General features: G+C 52.7%; 1 protein-coding gene across 4 annotated transcripts in view; it reads left to right on the top strand.

Moving 5' to 3' along the window:
• Kcnq1 (potassium voltage-gated channel subfamily Q member 1) overlaps positions 1 to 20,755 on the top strand; it is a 327,638-nt gene extending 306,883 nt beyond the window's left edge. For all 4 annotated transcript variants that reach the window (XM_059264180.1, XM_059264197.1, XM_059264187.1 and 1 more), the window contains one exon: positions 19,668 to 20,755. In XM_059264180.1, the coding sequence (XP_059120163.1) occupies positions 19,668 to 19,883 (216 nt within the window). In that variant the 3' untranslated portion in view covers positions 19,884 to 20,755. The remainder of the gene's footprint in view (positions 1 to 19,667) is intronic.
• The last annotated feature ends 734 nt before the right edge of the window (positions 20,756 to 21,489 follow it).

The following is a 21,489-nucleotide window of genomic DNA, read 5'->3' as shown; positions in this document are numbered from 1 at the left end:
TGTTTCTTTAAAATCAAGTGGTAAATATTTGTCTAGCCTAAACTGTGGTGTAACTACACAGAAGGAATGTTGGGGAAGAAGTTGTAGGACAAAATCTTGATAGTTCATCTTCCATGTTAGTCACTAGATAATGCCTAAGACTACAAAGGCAAGGAACAAAGATTCAAGAAATATGACAGAGCTGGGTGATCATGGCACACACCTTTAATGCCAGCACTTGGGAGGCAGAGGCAGGTGGATCTCTGTGAGTTCAAGGCCAGCCTGATCTATAGAATGAGATGCAGGACAGCCAGGGCTGTTACACAGAGAAGCCCTCTCTGGGAGGGGCAGGGAAGAAAAAGAAAGATGACAGGAGAAGTAAGAAATAGGTCAATGGGGGCAGGTAGGAGGGTCTTGAGGGGAAGGGAGGTGAGGATAGAGGTTGAAAGGGACTCTATGCTCTCCTTGGCCACATGACTAGGATTTGGTCTCAGGGCATTTCTGGGCTGGAGCAGAGTGGGTGAGGTGGCCACATGGTTATGTGTCTTCTCAGCTGTGGACTGAGAAGTAGGCTATGAGGCTCAGAGAAGCTAAAGGTGGATGCTAGAGGACTGTGGGCATGAAGGGGACCCCCACCAAAAAAAAAGGGTGTGCTCAAGGTCACCTGACAAGAGACCACAGAGAACAGAGAACATGGGCTGGTGCAGAGGAGGCCAGAAGGTAAGGCAGAAGAAATCCAGGAGCTCCTGTGTCCTAGGCTGTCCCAGGAAGGCTTCAAGAAAGGGACAGGAAAGCAAGGGCTCATTGCCCGCTGGGTTCCCTCTTGATGCCACATTCATTCTGCCCACACGGGACATGGCAAGAGCCATGCAGCCTGTCCTCTGGGCCTCCTGAGCTGAGGGAAGAAGAGAATGGACATGGCCTGAAGGACCGGACAGGTAGCATGAAGTCAGCAGATCATCTCTGCCTCCAGAGCCTGCTCTGGAAGAAAGGCAGCAGTGCGCTCTGTTCATGGGCCCACAGCCGGCCTTGTACTCAGAGACACATCATGGAGGGAGGAAAGTCCTGAGATATACCAAGGGAAGGAGGCAGGCTCCCTCCCCAAGTTGGGGCCAGGCAGACTGTAGATTGGACACGGGCTGGACTCTTCCCTTACACTGTCCCAGCTCTCAGTGGCCTGACTCAGCTGCCCAGTTACCAGGGGGAACTTCCAGACCCAAACCTTCCCGGTCCTAGCCTACTCTGCTCAGCATCCTTCCAGGAAAATGGGCGGGTTTCCTGTGGAAGAGTCCCAGTGCCAGGAGAGCAGGCCCTGAAGGGTGGCAGAGCACCCACAGTCTCCACCACCCTCCCTGCCGGGCACCCCTCCCGTGTGCCTGACTCCGCCCCACGGATGCTTGCTTCTTCGGGTTAGATGTCCTCCGCTGTTCTTGGCGGATATTTTCTGAATGTCTGCTATGTACTCTGGGAACATGGGGAGCGCGCGGGAGAGGCAGGGGGGTGCAGTATGTGGCCCTGCCCTTGAGGAAATCATGTACAGTGAGCCATGGACAGTAAACAGGCAATAAATTGTCCTCTGTAAGGCTGTCAGGAGAGGAGGAGGAAGCACCCAAAGCAGTCATTCACACTCCAGTATGAATGAGTGCCTCTGGGGCTCTGCTCAATAACAGACCAGACCAGGGTGGCCTCCCATTTCCAAGGACTGGGACAAGGGTGGGGAGGGTTGTAGAGAGGGGGCAGGGTAACTCCCTCCCTTGCCATAGTTACTTCACCAACACCCAGAGTTTCCTAGCTGCATCCCTGAGACTCCTGGGAGTCCCCACAATAGGACCCTACCCCCGCCTTACCCTGGTCTCTGCCCCTTCTACCCCCTATACCCTCTCCACAAAGCCTCACCCTCCCCACCATCCTGGAAACGATTTTGTTGTCTGCAGAGATTATGTGTAACTGACTGTGAGTTATAAGTCTCCGGAGCGAGCGAGCAGCCTGTTACCTAACCAGGCCTGGCTCGTGCCAATGTCTTGAGTAATTATTGGGGAGGGGGGCCTCAGCCCGCAGCCGAACCTCTCCAAGGGAATGCTATTGTTTTTCACGTCAGCTGTGCCTTGGACAGAAAACTGTAGGAATGAGATGGGGTGGAGGGTGGCTTAACTCTTTGGGCCCTGTCTGCCCTAGCTTCTCAGGGCTGCCTGGCAGAGAGCAGGCCCTGTCGGGGGTCAGAACCCCAGGCCGAGCCGGCAGCCGCCACTTGGCAGAGTCTGTGGAAACCACCGTGCAGCTCTGTGCAGACAGTTGTGGAAACTTGGGCGGGCTGTCGGTGCGCCCGGCCAGCATCCCAGCCCTTTCTCCCTCCCCTGACCCTGCTTCTCCAGGGCTCACCTGCAGGCCTACAGCCGACAGAGGAAATGCCCTGCTTGGCTGGGACCCAGTAGGGCTCAAAAAGGACCAGGCATGGGGTGGCAGGCACCCTTAGGTTCCTCAGCCTGCCCCCACTCAGCTGGATCTCTGCCGGCTCTAGAAGAACCCACAACCCCTTCCTACTGGTGCTCCCAGCCCACTGGCACCACATGGTCACAGCCAGACCCACTGAGGTAGGGCACAGGGTTCTTGTGGCAAGCCTCAAGGCCAAGGAGGAAGAGGCAGGGTGGGTACCAGCAGTAGGTGGCACGGGAGCTGCACCCTAGTAAGTAGGGGCTTTGCAGTTACTCGGACAGTCACGAGGCTTTAAACGCAATATAGGTGACCTATATGTGAGTATGCCGAGCTAGGTGTAGAATGTAGAATGGGGTAGGTCCCAAGGAGCAGGCAGAGCATCAGCCACGCCATGAGGAAGGCAGCACAGGTTAGTTAAGCTGCTGCTCAGATAATAACAGTTGATGTCTCAGGCAAGAGCTCCCATGAGTCTAGCGCAGCAGCCAGACCAGGAACTGTCTCTGTTCTCTGTCTACTTCTCTGTCCACATTGTGACACCCTCATGGCTGCTCCCACAATCGCCATCACTTCTGCATTCTAGCAGTGGGAAGGAGGAAAGTACTTGAAGGGCAACCTCCCTCTCCACACAGCCCTGTCACCCCGACAGGCCCCCTATCTGCTTTTCTCTGTGCACTGGCCACTGCAAGGACCCCTGGTGAATAAATGGTTAATTCAAGGTTCTTTTCCTAAAGGAGGAAGTGGTTCTGTCTTTGTCTGAGGGCAAACCCATGTGGTTCAGAGGAAAAGAACTCTGATAGGAACTGGGTGTTGGAAAGAGAGAGGGAGGACTCAGACCCTTGGGGCTCAGTCTGAGTCCTAAGAACCAGGCACACAGCAGAGCTGGTCCCTGGGATGAAGACAAGGCTGACAGGCTGTCTGCAGAGCTCAGTTTAGGACAGGTCAAAGTTAAGAGCCTCTCGGATTCCTAAGTGATGAGGTCAGACACCAGCAACTTCGTGACCCAGCCCGCTTTGAGGGTCCACACTGGCATCACTGTTGTACAGAGGCCCTAAAGCTTGGCCAGCGAGGCCAGCAGCCAAGAGGCACCCACCAGCGAAGGTGTAAGGGCAGGACTCAGAAGACCTAGGAGGAGGAGGAGATGATAGAAGAAAGAGACCCAGGAAATGTGCATCCTGGGAGTCTGAGGATGTAAGGTGACTCCTAACCCCAGGGGAGACAGAAAGCTGAGATCACAGAAGACCTTGTGACTCCACTAATATTCATTTCTACTTCCTCAAAGGAGAAGTAGTACTGTGGCAGTAGAAGCACCAAAGGGGGTAATTGTTAGTGTAAGAAAGCAAGCAAAGACATTAGAAGAGCAGACCAGAGAAAAATAGGGGGAGAGAGAAACACACACACACACACACACACACACACACACACACACACCCCGCAAAGTTTGTAAAATTAGACACAGACACACCAGCAGAGATGATATAGAAATGAGAGCTGGAGCCTGACCTTCCAGGCAGAGCTAACACCAAAGATGAGGTAGCTCCCAGTCAGGATCCGGGAAGAACCTTACACCATCCCCGAGCGAGGGCAGGGCCACAAAGAGAAGTTGCCTACTGAAGTTCAGCCTGAGTGCCAAGCACTCCCTCAGTCCATGAACCCAGGTACTTACTGACTCCCACCCAACCAGGCATGAGAGGCTACACTCTGGAGAAGCTGATCCTGTCATGTCTGAACTTGAGGACACTAGGAACACCTGTGGATGGAGCTGAACACTTTGGGCTGAAAAGTCAACTCCTAGAATGCCCCATTGGATTCCATTATTGTTTCAGAACAGCAATAAAACAGACATCCTAAGTCTCCTGAGAGAAGAACATAGGTCATACACAGAAAATGGAGAATGGAAAATGGAAACATCAGGAAGTGAGCACATGCTAGTACACTATCTTCACATTTCTGGTGGAGGGAAGGAGGAGTAATTTTCAATCTAGAATCCCAAGTATAACAGAAAAATAAAGATATTTGCCAAAATGCACACTCAAAAATTTTTATCTACCACATACCTTTTCTCAGAAAATTGCCTGGGGATGTACTCCTGCAAAATGAGAGGGAAAACAGGGTAAGAACACAGAAGCTGGGGACCAGGGGGAATATAATACCTAAAAACTGAAGAGAAACTAGCCCTGGTAAGGCTCCAGCAGAAAGAGGAGTGGTGGGAGAGAGAAAGAGACAGACAGACAGACAGACAGAGACAGAGACAGAGACAGAGAAACAGAGAGAGACAGAGTGGGGGAGAAATTCATTACCAGTATTTCCAACATGATCAATAGAAATTTTACAATTCTTGCAGAAAGTTAAAGAATGGATTCGTGACAGATGTATTAAAAGGGCTAGGGATATGGCACAGTGGTCGAGTGCTCACCTAATATGATCCCAAACAATTAAAAAAATAGCTGAAAAAGATTTAAAAATATTAATTCTCTGGGGCTGGAAGTTACGTGCAATGGCCCAAAGTTAAGTGCACTTGCTGCTCTTGCAGAGGACCTGAGTTCAGTTCTCAGCACCCATATCAGACAGTTCACAACCACCTGTAACCCAGCTTCAGGGGATCCAACACCCTCTTCTGACCTCTACAGACACTGAAACACACATGCATATACACACTGATACATACACATAAATAAAAATAAAGTCTTTTTAAAATATTTTTTTAATTAACCAAAGGATAAGCAAGATGGCTTAGCAGGTAAAGGCACTTGCCACCAAGCTTGACCTAAATTTGATCTTTAGACCTACATGATGGAAGGAGAAAACCAACCCACAAGTCATCCTCTGACCGCTCTATATATGTGCGTGCATGCACATGCACACTCTCATGCATACACACACACACACACACACACACACACACACATACACACACACACACACACACACACAATTTTTGTAAAAAAGAAATAACAAAAGAAAAAGAAAAACTAAACCTAACCCAAAGGCAACCCTTAGCTACAGAGAAAACAGAAAGCTCTTATCACAGAAGACCTTGTGGGCACAGTATTTTCACAGCAATCTTTTAAAGCTACATGTTTCTTTAAAAAGCAAATGGTAAATACTTATCTAGCCTAGAACTGTGGCGTGACTACACAGAAAGAATGCTGAGGAAGAAGTTGTAGGACAAAATCTTGATGGCTCATCTTCCATGTTAGTCACCAGATCATGCCTAAAACTGAAGAGAGAGAGAGAGAGAGAGAGAGAGAGAGAGAGAGAGAGAGAGAGAGAGAGAGAGAGAGAGAGAGAAGGAAAGAAATAAGACAAAAAAACTAAGAATTAGCCAAGAAAGTTAAAGACTTTCCTCCGGAAACAGGAGTTGGGGGCTGGGGATGTAACCCCCAGAGAGGGCTGTTCGGAGATGGAAGAGCTTCTGATAGATTGCTTAATGTTGGCAAGAAGCCTCTAAAATGCAGGAAGGGAATGTAGGTGCCAAAAAGCAGAGAATTCTACTGGTTGGCCTGGTGAGGAAGAGGAGAGGGTCCAACAGGGAGCTGGGACTTGGAAGGAGGGAGTGAGGATGTGCTAGGGCCTGGGGTGACAGGAGATGAAGGGCAAGTCAGGATGGAGCATTGTACTATGTGCAGCCTTGGGGTCAGCTAGACCCTGGATAGGAAGAATAGAACTGTGGTCATGTGGGATGGGGCAGTAGTAAGAGAGGAGAGCTTGCTGAAGGTGTCCCCTCCTTTCACCAAGGGTGACAGAGGAACTCAGGTTCCTCCCTAGGCAGGCTTCCCAGATCTGACTGTTACTTGGATGGTCTCCAAGACTTCAAGATCTGGGCTAGTAATGGAGAACTGAAGGCCAGGGGGACTAGGGGCTTCTTGAGGTCTGTGAACCACACCCATTTTGTCAGCATGTATCCCCTTACCACAGCCCTAGTGTCCCGAGTGACTTCTTCCTCCCAGCCCCAAGCACAGGAAGGGCGGGCTGGGAACTTCAGGATAGGCCTGAATCTCTCATCAGCTGGAGGGGTCAGCCTAGGCCAGATGGGCCCAGGGCCAACCAGAACCTCTTTCCTAGGTGGAGGCTTCCCTACCTTTTGGCTCACCTTCCAAGAATTATGGACCTTCTTGGGAGCCCCTACAACCTGTTTGTCCTCAGACTTGGGTCCCAAAGAGCACCCCACATCTGACTCCAGCCATGGCCTGGGCAGAAGAAGAACTTGGTGGGGCATATGAGGTGTCTCAGTGCTCTCTAGGGATGAGGCCGTCAGGGCTCTGGCTTCGCAGGTCATGGGCACAAGGTAAACCTCCAAACCTACCAGGTGCTTTTCTGCATGTCCTCCCTACAACTCAGCCCTCAGCCTAGCCCACCCACCTGGCTCCTCACAGGAACAAGGAGAGCCACTCCAGGCCAAGGCTAGCCACAGTGACAACAGCTTTCCAGAGAGTCCTTCTTCAGGGTCACTAGCCCTGCTTGGACCCAGGACCTGCTCAGCGTTCCACAGAGCCTGGCATCAGGGGAAAGGCTCCTGTCAGCAGGGTAAATGGCCTGTCTCTGGCTGTTGGGTGAGGTTGGAGGTTGCAGACTAGAACTGTCAATCTCCAAGGTGGCAGGAGGCCACGGCCAGAGTTGGGGGCTGGGGGCATGGCTGTGATGTGGACCCTGGACTACAGTGAGGATAAGAGTGCCTGTGGGGGCAGGAAGAGGTAGTGCCTGTAACCCACACTGACCAGGAGCCTGGCTGGAGCCTACCGGGGTGAGGGCTGAGCCAGAGAACCTTGTTCTTTGCTTTGTGTTGACATGGTCCTGGGTCCCCCTCCCCTTCCAGTGTGTCCCCATTGCAGATCATTCCTATGCTTCTCTGCTTGGGACAGGCTGCTTAGGGAAGAATTGTCACCAGAAAGGGGAAAGAGGGGGCAGCAGTGCCCACCACCACCTCCAGAGTTGGACATCTGTTGACGGCACCTCCTCCAGGGCCCTTAGTAGCTAGGAGGACTGGTTGGGCAGACAGTGCCTGAGCCCTGCCACCATATCCAAGGCCCATACAGGAAGCCTAACCTCAAAAAAGGTAGCAGAGCCAGGGGCATGCCCAGTGGTATGTGCCACTCAGGGATTGGGGCAGGACTTAAGCAGAGGTGACCAGTGCAACATGGGTCACCCAGACCCATAGCAATCTGAGCCAGGAAGGGACCTGATCTACCATCCTGGGGACAAGGGTCCTGACTACCCCCACTAGGATCCCTTGGGTGACTACTGAGATTACAGGAGGCCAGTGAGTAGCCAACGTCAAAGAGCAAATTCACTCCCCTCACATCCAACACCTTTAGCACCTGGGTGTCTCCTGCAGTTCCTGTCACAGAAGCAGGAGGTGGACAATTACCAGAGCCTGAGCCTGGGCCGGGATCAGCAGAGTGGCCTGGGGGCATGGGAAGCAGTACGAGGGGGGCTGGCAGCAGGTAGTGGGCTGGACATGTCTAGTGCTAGGATCCATCCTGACAAGCCTGGGAACATGGAGAAGAGAACCTGCCAAGTATGTCCAGATGGGCTGGAGCACTGGGACCTGGCTTGAAGCCCCAACGACTTCCTGCTGGTCCAGCTCCTCTCAGCCCCTTCCTGAACATTCAGTTGGAGACCAGAGGCAGCCAGGGGCTAGCCCCACCCACTCTGATCTGCTGTGTGGGGACCAGCACAGAGCACCTGGAGGGTGACATCAGAGCCTTGTGTCCGTATGGCAGGTCATGGAGGATGAGTGCTCAGTGTCACAATGAGGAGCGCAGACACCAAAGCTGAGCACAGAGGAGAGATGGTGGGGAGAAGGTGGCTGGTGGTGTGGTGGTGTAGCTAGTATGGAGGGAGATGCCATTGCTGGGTGTGGGGAGATGAAATCGAGAAGAGCTGGCAGCCCTTTTGTTCCCAGTAACTGGAGGGCCAGAAAGGGACCCTGGATCCCAGGCTGCTCTATTCCTGTGATACCTTCGAAGCCTTGAAGATCTGCTCATCCACTGCCAGCCCCATAGGAGCCCAACCTCAGGATACCTGTCTCTCCATTGGAGTTTCCCAACCCACAGAGTTAAGGCTAGGCCTGTCTATGAGATACTGAAATTTGTGTACCAGTGGAGTTAGGGCACCCTGTGTTGAAAGGTATAAGGAGGAGAGCTGAGAGTTCTGAGGCACAAAGAACAAGAGGAAACAGGATGGGAAGCCTTGTCCTGTCCCTGAGAAGCAAGGGACACCCCTCATCCCACCCCCCGACGCCAACGCTCCAGCCAGGCCTCTACTCAAAGCAGAGTCCAGGGCCTGACCCAGCTGCCAGGAGGAAATAGTTAGGAGCATCTCAACTCTGTGTCCCACAAGTTTCAGACGCCAGGAGAGATGGAGGATTCTAGATTCCAGGCCTAGCCACCCAGCCCCCATCCGGAGCCCCAGGCCTAGCCTCCAGCCTGAATCTAGCCTCAGGGGTCCTGACTGTAGAAAAATCCTGTCTCAGAGTAGAAGCAGGAAGCAGGGGAGGGAGTGGGGCCCCATCCCGTTCTGCAGGCTGGGCTGAAGACTGCCTGCCCACCTGGGTCAGCCACAGCTGCAGCTTGGATGACTGACATGGGGCCCCTTCCATCTCCAGGCTGGGACAGAGTCTGAACAACAGCGAGGCAGGATGTTCAGGCCCCAGGAGGGTAGGCAGGGCTTTGAGAGCTTGGGATGCTGGCTGGATATTGCTCACCTTTACCTCGGAACTTCCTGCCCAGCTCCCTGCTGCCAACGTGGTATCTGCTTTCCAGAATTAGCTCCCAGTTTCCTGGCCTCCAGCACATAGCCACATTCAGCTCCACAAAGTCTGTGCCCAACACCATGCACACATCCACAGGTGTGTGAATACACAGTGGACACGCGTGGGCCAGGCTCTTCAGTCACCCTGCCAGCAGAGTTCTGGATCATTCTAGCCTGTAGTAACCGTGATTCACGCATCTCATCCTATGGGTCTGTGTTGAGAGTCTACTGTGAGCCAGGCATGTGTAAAGCAAGAGGCTCCTTCTGCTTGTCTGTCCTGGAGAGACAGAAAACCAGGGTAAGCACAAGAGACCTGAGCTCTCGGCAGCAGACTGGAGGAAGGCCATCCCGGGTGTACAGGTACGAAGGGCTGTGGAAAAGGAAAGAAAACCTGAGAGCAACATGGAGTCCTCAAGGGAGAGAGGTGGCTGCTTAGAGTTCAGCACATGCAGAGGGCCTGGAGGGTCCCAGAAGGCCAAGATGCCCAGGGCTAGCAGGAGCCAGCCGACTGGGGTCAGTCAGAGGTCACTCTGGGGTAAGAGCTCTGAGAGGCATCCCTACAGGGTGGCGGTGGGGCCCGAGGCTGGGGCTCAGGTCCTTATCAGACAGGAGGACAAAGGAAAACCCAGGATGGATGTCTTAAAGATGACCAACTATTATGAGGAGAAAGCCAAGAGCTGAGTGTGTTGGGTGGGCCATGAAATACAGGAAGTATCCTCTAAAGACACCAGATCCAAAGTGGAGGCTAAGGAGAAGGAGGCCAGTGAATTAACCAGAACGGGAATAGCCTATAAGGAACCAGCAACTGGGAACCAGGAAGCTATGCCCAGGAGGTGGGTCCTGGGGAGACTGGGTCAGAAGTGAAAAACCTGTAGCAAGGACAGATGCTTAGGAACCACTAGCGGGCAAGGGGCAATGGGAGCCAGAGGCAGGTGGGGGAACCCCTGGGGTACCACCTTGCTCTTGATACTAGCATTCCATCCACCAGAACAGGGGTCTCCTCTAGGCATGCTGCAGGCACAGGCCATTCCCGGGCTTGAGTTGTCCCCTGTGTTCCCTTGTCCAGCATCAAGGCCCTTCAGGGAGGCCCACTGCATGTGCAGCCACCCCAAGAAGCAAGTGCCCTTGACATGTTCTAACCGGCGGCCTCAAAGCCTGCGTTGAGCAAAAACAAGCAAGTGGACCGCCACACCTGGATCATATTACTGTTGAAGTCAAAACTGCATGGAGGGATACAGTGTCTCATGCCGGAGCTAGGGAGGGTAAACACCCTGTCGCTAGCCAAGCACCTGGTAGAGGAGGCCCCAGGGAGAAGTGGGAGGCTGCACTGCATTTCTTTATTTTACAGAACGGGTTACTGTAGAGCATGTAGATCCATCTTGTATAGACCAACATGAAAGCTGGCACCCATGAAAGCCAGCACCCAGGTGATACGAAGAGACATGGGGGACCAGGTTACCAATACTCCTGATTGTGTCTGGGGTAGTGCGCGGAAGGAAGCCATTGCCTGGCAAGCAGAGTATGCACAGATGAGCAGTTTCAAGGGTCTGTCTCAAGGACAGTCCTAGGCTGGGTAAGGTATAAGAAGAACACTTACCAAGGTTGTAGGTATAGCTGATATTGGGGGCCGGGGAAGTGCTCTTATACCAGAAGTGCAGGGGGTACCCGTACTCAGATCAGGAGAGGAGCAGTGTTAAGGGGTCCCACTCTGTCCCCTGAGAGGCCTATGAGATCCACAAGGGACCAGGGAAAATCTTGGATGGAAGAAAAAACTGGGGCTATGTCTGTGACTAAATGGCACTTGAGAATGTTCAAGAAAGAAGTGTCTAGAGGAAGATCTAGGATGAGCTAAGTCACAGAACATCCCCACAGAGAGTGAGCTCGCCTACCTAGGCAAGGCAGGTCCGGGTTGGTGTGGCAACAGGGATAGACCCAGGCTATAGTCAGAGGCCCTGTGCAGTTGTCCACCAGGAAGCAAGTGTTGCAAGGGAGAGAGAAAGCAGGAACCAAGAGGTTGAACATCTCTTTCCCCCACCTGGTTCCTGGGGGATGATAGGAATGTCTGTTGTGTGAACAAGAAGGTGGCTGGTTGGTTGGGTGTACACATGGGAAGGGCTCACCAGTGTTCACATTGACAAGTGGTCCCAGAGTGGCAGGCAGAGGTGGACATGAACAAAGAGCAGACAGAACAAGCTCCGGGTCTGGAGAGGCTGGGGACAGGGGAAGGGAGGCGTGGCTCCTGTAGCAGCAGCCACAGACAGGCTTGTGTTTGCCCAGGACACAGGGTGTGGTGCAGGCCCAGGTGGGCAGCCCCGATCCACCACCTGAGCCCCATTTGGTCCCTGTTCACCTGCCACCATTGCCCACCTAGTTTGGCTGAAGGCTCTGGCTTTTGGTACAACATGTTCTGTCTGGAGTCCTCAAGCTTCCAGGACTCCATCAGAAGAGAATCCAATGCAGGTGGGGCCTGTGCCTGCTGCCAGCACAAACAGGGCCTCTCGGCTTCTACTTTTCCAGCCTGTCTACATGCTTGCCCAGCCTGAGCAGCTGCTGGAGGATATGCCCATGGGGGGACTGAGCAGGCAGGAGAGCCGCTTCCTAAGCACCATGACATGGAGCTGCCTCTGCAAACAGGGCTCTGAGGCTTGGAAGAGCTGACCGGTCTTTGGGGGAGCCTGGAGTCCCCATTCTGAGTTTAGGTCTCCTCAACTTCCACTACCTGCCAGGTGGGTAGAGGCAGCCTCCAGAACAGGCAGGCAGAGGCCCTCAGTGTCGTCAGGAGCTAGGGGCTATGGGGCCCCAAGCCTGCCATTGCTCAGCTCCAAGACCTTTGTCCCTGAAGCTGTCATCAGCTCACACAGAGCAGGAAAACTGTGGAATGGACAGTTGCAAGCCACAGAGGTACCTGGGAGGGAGGAGATGACCTAGTGTCCTGTACCTTGGGGCCACACAGTGCTGGCCCAGGGACATGGACTGTTCATCTGTATGAGGCAGCACAGTCTGGAGATGGGGTGAGGGGTGAGTCATGTGAGCACCAAGGTTGACTTCAGCAGCTGGAGAAGCAGCAGAAGGGAGGCCCAGTGACCTGAGCCTATGGGATTGGGTAGGAAAGGTGACAAGGGCCCCCAGCTCAGGCTGGGGAGTCAAGAGCCAAGTCAGCAGGGTTGCCTGGGAGGGATTAAAGCTATTTAGAAGCCAGGTGTGTGTGTGTGTAGTCAGGCCTGTGATCCCGGCACTTGGAAGGCTGAGGCAGAAGGATCCTAAGTGTCAGGCTGGCTTGGTCTATATTGTGAAACCCAGGTCAGGGAGGGAGCTGTTTGCTGGGAAACAGAAAAAGAGACCAAGCAAGGAGCTTGGTATGTAGAAAAGATACCACACACACACACACACACACACACACACACACACACACACACTGGGAAGGATTAACCACTACAGGGAAACCTACATCAACCCCACACACATCAAAGATTTAAAGGTGAAATACAAACCTAAAAAGCACCAGAAAAGTTCGTGTTGGACTGAGGAAGGGTGATCCAAGTACACACTTGAAAACCATGTGGGAAAAAAAAAATAGATAGAGCTCCTATTTGGAAAAGCAACTCTAAGTGCAGTCACAAAACAAACAGCATGCAAGAGAAAATGCTTGTGATCTACATGTCAAAAGATAAGCCTTCATATACAAAGAGTCTTTACAAATCAATGAACATGAAAGGACTTGTCAGCAGTTGCTAACCCCATTGGCCTTTGCTCAGTGCCTTCTGGGGATCAGGGATCTTGGGGGCTTCTACCCCCTCATTCAAGAGAAAGGCTAGAGATTAATTTACTCACTCAGATAATATTTGTACTAGATCACATAAGTTTATGAGCACCTACTGTGTGTCAGATACCGAAAGACTATCAGGGACTCAACAGGAATGGCACACTTAGGACCTGACCTCAGGATCCTCAAGTTTGAAGAAGAGACAATAAACAAGTCAATTAATAAACTCGGGAAGTTTGCAGAGGGGCAACAGTCCCAGAGTGTGCTAGGAGAAATGAGATAAGCTGGAGCTTCCGCTAAAGCAGTGGGCATTTGAGCTGAAAGTCCACACAGTAGTGGAGAGTGGTTTTCCAGGCAGAGTCTAGTGAGTGCAAAGGTCCTCAGGTAAAATGGAGGAAGATGTGTTCAGGGTCTGTGTGAGAAGGGGTTGGGGAGGGGCTGCAGAGGGAGATGACATTCACTGGTATAATGGAAAAGCTGGGGGAAGAAGGCATAGGTCTGAGCACAAAGGTCAACTGATACTGCCCAGAGCAAAGCAGAGGAGAGGGATACAGGCTTCTGGGTCAGGGGTGAGACTGCTGGCCTGGGCCAGGCCCTGACTGCAGAGCTGAAGGGTCTGGCTTTTGTATGAGTACTTACATGGGTGTGCATGTGTGTGTGTATGCATGTATGCATGCATGTGTACATGGTGGTAGGGGTCCAAGAAAGAGTTAGAGAGGCAGGTACGAGGAAGCATCTGTAGAGGACCAGGTAAAAAGTCTTATGAACCATGGGTATAGATAGAGCTGTTCAGCTGCAGGTCTGAATGGTAGAATCCATATAAAGTGGGCTAAGTGTCATAGACAGAGCCCAGGGACAGAGGCAAAAGTCTTTGCTGTGGCAGTTTTCTGGTGAGCCTCTTGAGGACTGTGTTGATGAATAGTTGGGGTGCCTGCCACATCTCAGTTTTCAGATGCTCTTTATAGTCCCAGGTCCCATCTGGTGTAGTTGATGAACCTAAGCGACTGGTGTTTCTGGTCATCAGGAATATCTATTTGTTGGCATAGATAACTTATTTGGTGTGCTGGTGGGAATTGAGTGTTTATCTGCATAAACAAGACAAGGGGTTGAGTCATTGTTTTTTGACATTTTTTTTTTCTTAGAGACAGTGTCTCTTTACATAACCCTGGCTGGCCTAGAACTCACTATACAGACTAGGCTGGCTTTAAACTCACAGAGAGGTCAAAGGTGTGCGCCACCACACAAGGCCTTTTTTAGACATTTATAAAATGAACAACTGGGGCCGAAGACATTGCTTTATACAATGGAGGCCTTGGGATTGGTACAGAAAGACACTGTCCTACATGACCTAGAAACACCAGGTTGGACCCTGCCTGCATTCTCAGGAATACTCACCCATGCGCCCTACGGATCCTGGGATCCAAAGGACAGAAGGTCACCCTAATGACTGTCAGCCAGAGATACTGCATGCAGGCTTCTCTACAAAAGCCAGAGCACTAAAATGAAGTCATAAATACGGTAACTGTAACGACAGCCTCTTTTCAGTCACCACACTTGATGTGGGCTGGCATCCACTCCACAAGGCCAACCTATACCAGCTGACCATATAATCTTGAGAGTTCTCCATGGTCTCACCAAGCAGATGGGTGCTAGGTGAGGATGGAGCCTGTAAGGCAGCAAGGCAACACCCCCCTCCCCAAATGCTCTCACGTAGGTAAAACTACCTTCGTTCCCCTCGGGCCTGGACTCTGGAGTGAAAGTGCTCACATGTCTAGCACTGGCTGTGTCCTTCCCCAAGTTAGAGTCCTACAGCCTGTGTGGACAGAGACCCACAACTGACATGGCCCAATTCCAGTGAGAGAAACTGGTGGCTAGCAGACGATGCCAGGCACCCTGAGGGAGCCATGACTGGGCTGGCAGGGCCACAGCAGAGGAAAGAAAGGGCTGAGAGTGGACAACCCCTGAAACAGGGCACACACTGCCATGTTTGGGGAGCAGCATGGAGTCAAGGGAATAAGAAAGAAAAAAGGCCACGTGGAAAACGGGAGTGAGTTCTAAGGTGGCTCCTGGGCCAGCAGCACAGTGATGTTGTGTTTTGAAAGGACCGTCGAGTGTCAACCCGCTGAAGTGGGAGGTCAGCCGGTTGCCAGTGCTGTGACAGGATTCTAGCTGGGCTGGAGGGTAGAACTGTCCCGGGATCCTGGCCTCCAGCTGAAGGGACTCTGGGGGATGGGAGGAAAGCTCCATAGCAGAAGGCCAGCAAAGGGGAAGGAGGGAAGAGATGACCCTAGCAGCCAGCCCCACTACATACCCCTTCTTTTAGCATTCCCGTGGAGTATTTGAAATGAACGATCATAATGCTGCCTGCTGAGATGCGCTAAACTGGTTTGTGTCTTGAAAGGACCATCATGTATAAACCCACTGGGGCCCCAGTACCCGGTAAGTGCTTAGTAAAGGCCCACCAATCATTGCTCCCTTGCTACCCCTCCAACTTCTGCCCTAGATCTTCCCTCTCCCATGGTGCCCTAGGCAGACTTCCTTCCTTTTGTGCAGAGTAGGGCTACATTTAGCCTAGACAGCACTAGAGAGGTGTCTCTCTGATGGTGGTGTCAGGGTGCTGGGGAGAGGGGAGTGGAGGAGGATTGAGGGGCAGGCAGCCTAGGGTGGGGCTGAGGACCTTATTGCCTGATCCATAAGATACAGAAGTGGAGGCCAGTGGGAGGCCAGGGAGCAGCTCATCTGGGTTCTAGGCTGCTATGCACTCTGTCTTCTCCCTGCCTCCCACTGGCCGACTCCCCACAAGGTCCTCTGTTGTCAGGTTGGCATCTGATAGCTCTTCACTGGGTACCAAACACGTTTAATGTGGCCTCCAAAAGTGACCTATGGATGTCCCTCAAGGCACCATGACTCTACAGAGGGCCCTGGGCTGACCAACAATGATTCCCAACCTGAATGCACATCAGTACCTTATACCCTGAACTCAAGCGCAGGTGTCCCCATCCCAGGCTAAGCTGCCTGAAGCAATCCACAAGGCCAGGGTTTTGGGGATCCTGACCAAGGATCAAGGCTGGGCAGGTTCTGAAAAAAAAAAAATTCTGAAAAGACTCTTCAAGATTTTCCTTTGAAAACAAATTCATAACCACATCAAACAGGAATCCCCGTCGCCTTGAGCCTGATCGCCAGCCGCCGCAGGCTCTCTAACTAGCTGTTATTCTAATTGCTTTTTTCTCTTCTGAGGCCCACAGAAGTCATCTATGGCTTTTACTTAGGTGAGCAGAGACAGGGCACAACAAGGCTTTTGTCTGCCTTGCCCTGTTAATCACTGTTGAATTGCAAACAGTGATGAGATCTGAGATCCCCAAAACCGATCTGTCCCAATGGCTCCTGGAGGATACCATCCCAGAGCCCAGAGCAGGCACTCCCTTCCCTGAAGGTGGTGGCACCACCCTGGGCACCTGCCTGTGGTGATGTGGCTCCCTGCCTCCACCTACTCAGCACTGGACAGAATGCTCACCAGCTTTCTGGTCATGTACTTAAAACCCCAAAGGGGAAAAGTAGAGCCAGGTGGCTTCAGGAACAATTGCTGAAGTGTTGTCTTTGGAGCTGAGTTCTGGGCTCAGGAGCCACTGTACACCAGGCCAGGACCCTCCCTGCAGTGGCCCAGCAGGACTGGACACGGGCTTGGGCATGAAGGGCATAGAGGCTCTCTATGGACTACTCTGGGAGCCTGAGTGGCCAGGAAGGAGGCAGAGGCTAGAAGAGCAAGCTAAGACCACCTGCCTTCAAGACAGAAGCATGGCCTTGGCAGGCAAGCTCCTCAGACTCCTGTATAATACACCCAGTGAGCAGCGTCTTGGTTCACTTCCCAGCTAGGGAAACAGAGGCAACAAGGAGCTTGCACGGCCAGGTCTCTGCACCAAACAGTCCTATTGCACAGGGCAACCCCAATCCCCAAGCTGTGCTGGACAGACTAGCTGGCAAGCATCACAACCAACCACCAAGATCCAGGCAAGAGCATAAAATAAGCATATGACATCCACACTGGCCAACCCCCCACAGGCTCCTCTAGTGGCAGATGGCATCTGATGACTCTTCATTGGGTAGCAAATACTTTTACTATAGCCTATGAATGTCCCCCAAGGCACCAAAGACCATTCTCCCATGACCCTACAGGTCACGGGAGACCCTGGGCTGACCAACAAGGATCCTCAACATGAATGTATCCTAGGGCCCTGTACCCTGAACCCAAGCCCTGGTATCCCTACCCCAGGCCAAGCTGGCTGAGGCAATCTGGTCTGATCAAGGCCAGGAAAGTTATAGAACTCAGCTATAAGTTACTGCTCATCACCATAATGGCCAGGGCAAGCAAGGGGGCCCTATTTGTGAGCAGCTGGACAGTCTAGGAGGTTCCTGTGGATGGCCAAGAGAACCCATGAGAATCCCACACATGGCCATGGAATCCAGGCAAACTCTCAAGCAACCAGAGAGTTGGAGGAGTCCATACGTTTAAATGACGCCTTGCACTATTTCCTGTCTCCACAGTCCTACCCCTCCCCCCTCAACAAAGTGACAGCAGCAGCACACTGAGGCCCCAGACTCTGGACCCTCTTAGGACTCCAGTCCACATCCTGCCTCTAGCAGCTTGGCCAATAGGACACCTTTGGACTCAAACAGGCTTCTCAAAACCCCAGTTGACATAAACAGCAGCCATAGGGTCACTGTAAGCTTGAGAACAGTCCAGGGAAGCTTCAGGGATACCCTGGCACGGCACACACAGATTTGGTGGGCCCTGTGGCAGCTGCCCTGCAGGAGATTTCAAATAGCCCTCCCCCAACGCGAGAACTCTCTTTAAGGACTCTGCCCATTAGCAAAGGTGAGGTGTCCACGGGTGTTCAGTTGTGGGATAGTAAACATTCATGAAACGTCCATTTCCCATGAGCCAACCGGTGCTTCCCCTGCCTACTCAAACTGGCTCTGTGTGTTTAAAGCTGCATAAAGCCAGACCAAGACTAGCCTCAGACAGCCCTCCATTGGTGCAGAGCTCAGGGGGGGCTCGGACAGAGTGTGAACTCTGGCTTCACCTGCCAGGGACAACCTAGCTTTGGCTTCTACCCACGGCACTCTTAAGCCCTGATTTCAGTTTCCCCCTGTGAGCCCTCAAGCCTGGATGCTTCCACCCAGCCTGGATGCTTCCATCCAGCCCTTTCAGAATACACACACATAGTGGGTGGGCAGAGGAGCCAGTTCTGAAAGCATCAGGAGCTTGCCTAGGACACAGACTTCACCCATGGTACACACTTGTCCAGGAAGATGGGAGCCAGCCCCTGACTGCCCCTTGTCCTCAGGGCCCAAATCAACTAGGTTTTGAGGCCAGCAGTCAGCAGCTGGCTGAGTCATCTTGTGGTTTACCCTAAGGCAGCTTTGCAGGTCTGACCATATGAAGCCAACTGTCAAGACCTGTGACTCCATCCCTACATCACTGGTGTTCCCTTTACTCCAGGTCCCCATGTGGAGGTGAGGGAGGCCCCTGCTTTACTAACAGAGCACACTGAAGGAACCACCCCATGTGCTCAGCATCTGAGGTCACTCACAACCCCTCACTCGCAACCCCTGCTCTATTACTTATGCTAGGTAGGTTCATGTATTCCCCCAACCCAGTCCTCCAACTGGCCCTGGAGCGGTCCCTGCTTCCTAAGCAACTGGATGGGTCTTCTCTTCTTCTAGAGGAGAAAAGGAAGTAGCTGACCGTTTCAGGCCCCCAGGGCCGGGCTTAGCCCTTTGCACAATGGCTCCTTCTCCCCCCCCCCCCCCCCCCCGAGAGCTGAGGACCAAACCCAGGGCCTTGTGCTTGCTAGGCAAGCACTCTACCATTGAGCTAAATCCCCAACCCCGGCTCCTTCTTTCTAAGGGGTTCTGCGATGGCTCTCCATTGTCTCCTACAAGCAGAGCAAGTGTGGCCTTTGTCAAGTGCCTACTCTGCACCCATTTGTCCCAGGTTCTGCCCTGTCTCTACCTCTCCTCCAGTTTCTTAGCTACTCGCCTAGTACTTAGAGCAAAACAAGCCCTTTACAGGCATGGAGTAGGAGCCACATGGTCCAGAACTCCATTCAGTCGCTGCCCTGATCAATGAGGGATCTAGAAAGGTGGCGGTGTCCTAAGTTAGCACCTGTTGAGATACCTTTGGGGACTGGCACTATCCATGGCCCACTCAGCCTCTGCCTGCTCAACCTTCAGCTGTCCAATCCTTCTCTCCAGCTGCCAGCCCCTTCCCAGCTAGGCCCCTCTGTGTTCTAATCTCCTCCAAGCTGAGCCAGACATAGCCCTTGGCCTCTGAAGGTCCACCCATTATGCTCATTCCTCCCTCTCTCCACTTGGCCACAAAAAGCCAGAGGCTGTATTAGAGACTCCAGAAGGTTTGTCCAGAGTCTCAAAGACCAAAAAGCCTGGGAAGGAGCTAAGAGGTGACTCTCAACCACTAGGTCTATGTAGAAATAGGAAAGGACTAATACACATGTATGGACACACACAAGAACTCAGTACTGTACTGTACCCCAGTAAACATATATAGGCACGTACATGAGGGTGACCAAGGGCCTCTCAGGCATGGTACATGTATAAATTCAACACACATGTATAAAGACGTGTCATGCTCTGTCTTTCAGGCCTTGCATGCCCAGGCCCTAAGGTGGCCTGCACTAGCCTGTCCCTAGCACCATGTTCATCTCTGTTTCTGTCCTCACAGGTGACACAACTGGACCAGAGGCTGATGATCATCACAGACATGCTCCACCAGCTGCTGTCCCTGCACCAAAGCGGCCCAGGTTGCAATGGCAGGCCACAGGTGGTGGCTAATGACGAAGGTGACTCCATCAACCCTGAGCTCTTCCTACCCAGCAATAGCCTGCCCACCTACGAACAGCTGACTGTGCCCCGGGTAGGCCCTGATGAGGGCTCGTGAGGGGTAACCCGACAGGTCTGCCCCACCTCCCTCTCAACAAGGGCACTCACCCTGGTCCTCACCCCCTTGAAGGCTTGATATGACAGTCTAGCTCCCCGTGGCCCCAAAACCCATGGACCAAGCCACCAGCTTGAACCTGGAGCTCACCAAGGCCCAGCCAGTGGGTACTAGAACTTGGCTTGGCATGGGGTTCCTCTCAGGCCAGAATTGTCAGTCCTATCAAGATGGTGATATTGTTCGCCTGATGGCTGGGACACAGTGATGGGGAGCATCTGTGTAGGGCTAGGATGCAACTCAGGCAGAGGGAGGCTTGTCCAGGTGATGCCAAGTAGCTTCCTAAAGGGAGACGAGAAGAATCTGGCAGAGTCTGGGGTCCTCACCCTCAGCCTTGAATCCAGGGCTCAGCTGGGAACAGGCAGGGCAGGGCACACCCAGCCCACTTTATAGGCTAGAGGCCAATGGGGGCTCAGCAGGTCAGAGCCTGATTCCTTCACTCTCTAGTGATGCTGATCACATGAGCAGGATACCATAGGGGTTCTCAGCTTCCCTCAAAGGATATCCCAAGCAGGGAAATGTCCACTGACCACCACCCTAGCCAGCTGTGGACTGACAGCTCCTCCCCCAAAGTGACCAGCAGGGCCCTCAAGCCCTACAAGCCCTATGTGCACAGTCAGCCCCCTACTCCTTGGTGACCAGAGGTACCAGACAGATGCTCTGACTCCAGCCTCATCACACCACATCCCTCAGCCAGCAGCTGAGCCATGGTGCCGTTAGTGGTATCAGCATTTCTCCCAGGATTGGTTCCTTGGGCATCGCACCTCACGGAAATCAGAATAATTTCTGGTGATTCAGAATCTCTGTTTTAATGAATTTTATAGTGTGATCTTGATTGAAAGGCTTTTCCAAATAAACGTGGGACATCTCAGGTTGATCTTGGCATATGCTTACTTCTGGGAGTGTCTTGTGGGGAAAAGGTCTTTACAATAACATAGAGCTCAACCTCCATTCTCTGCTGTGGACAGGACCCTACAGTTCCCTGGAACCCAGGTGCCCAGGTGGCCATGGAGTGACCATGATTCAGAGAAGGCCCAGGCTCCAAGGGCTCAAAGGGACAAGGAGAAATGTCAAAGTCGTTGAGCTGGGTTGGGTTGGGGGCAGCCCTGGGACTCCACTCCAGGTATCCCTGTCTACTCAATATGATCAAGATGTAGTTACCACCTGATTCCCAGAAGACTCTGAGCCCTAGGAGTAGCCGAGCCTGGGTTAGGACCTGGCTTAGCTGGACAACACTGACATATGCCCAGGAAGTCACCCTCAGACATGTGCCAAGCCTCTCATCTGTCCTTGCCCACCAGGATGGCTCTTACTAGTGACCCAAGAGGCCATTCAAGAGTGAGTCCTTCCCAGGACCGGCCCCCAAGACTGTAAGAATTTGATTCCTGAAATAGAAGTGTACAAATAAGTACTGGAGTTCCTAGGCTCCCCTTAAAGCCTCAGTTTCCCTGTTGGGATACAGTGATGTTCCTCTGGCTGTCCAGTCAGTCTACTAGGCTGGAGGCCTATTCCAAGTGAGTACCACCTTGCCCGCCTGGCCCTGTGGCTGTCA

Source organism: Peromyscus eremicus, chromosome 1 (assembly GCF_949786415.1).
Source record: "Peromyscus eremicus chromosome 1, PerEre_H2_v1, whole genome shotgun sequence".
Lineage (NCBI taxonomy): Eukaryota > Metazoa > Chordata > Mammalia > Rodentia > Cricetidae > Peromyscus > Peromyscus eremicus.
Note: the sequence above shows the minus strand (reverse complement) of the source record. Positions and strands in the feature narration are given on the sequence as shown.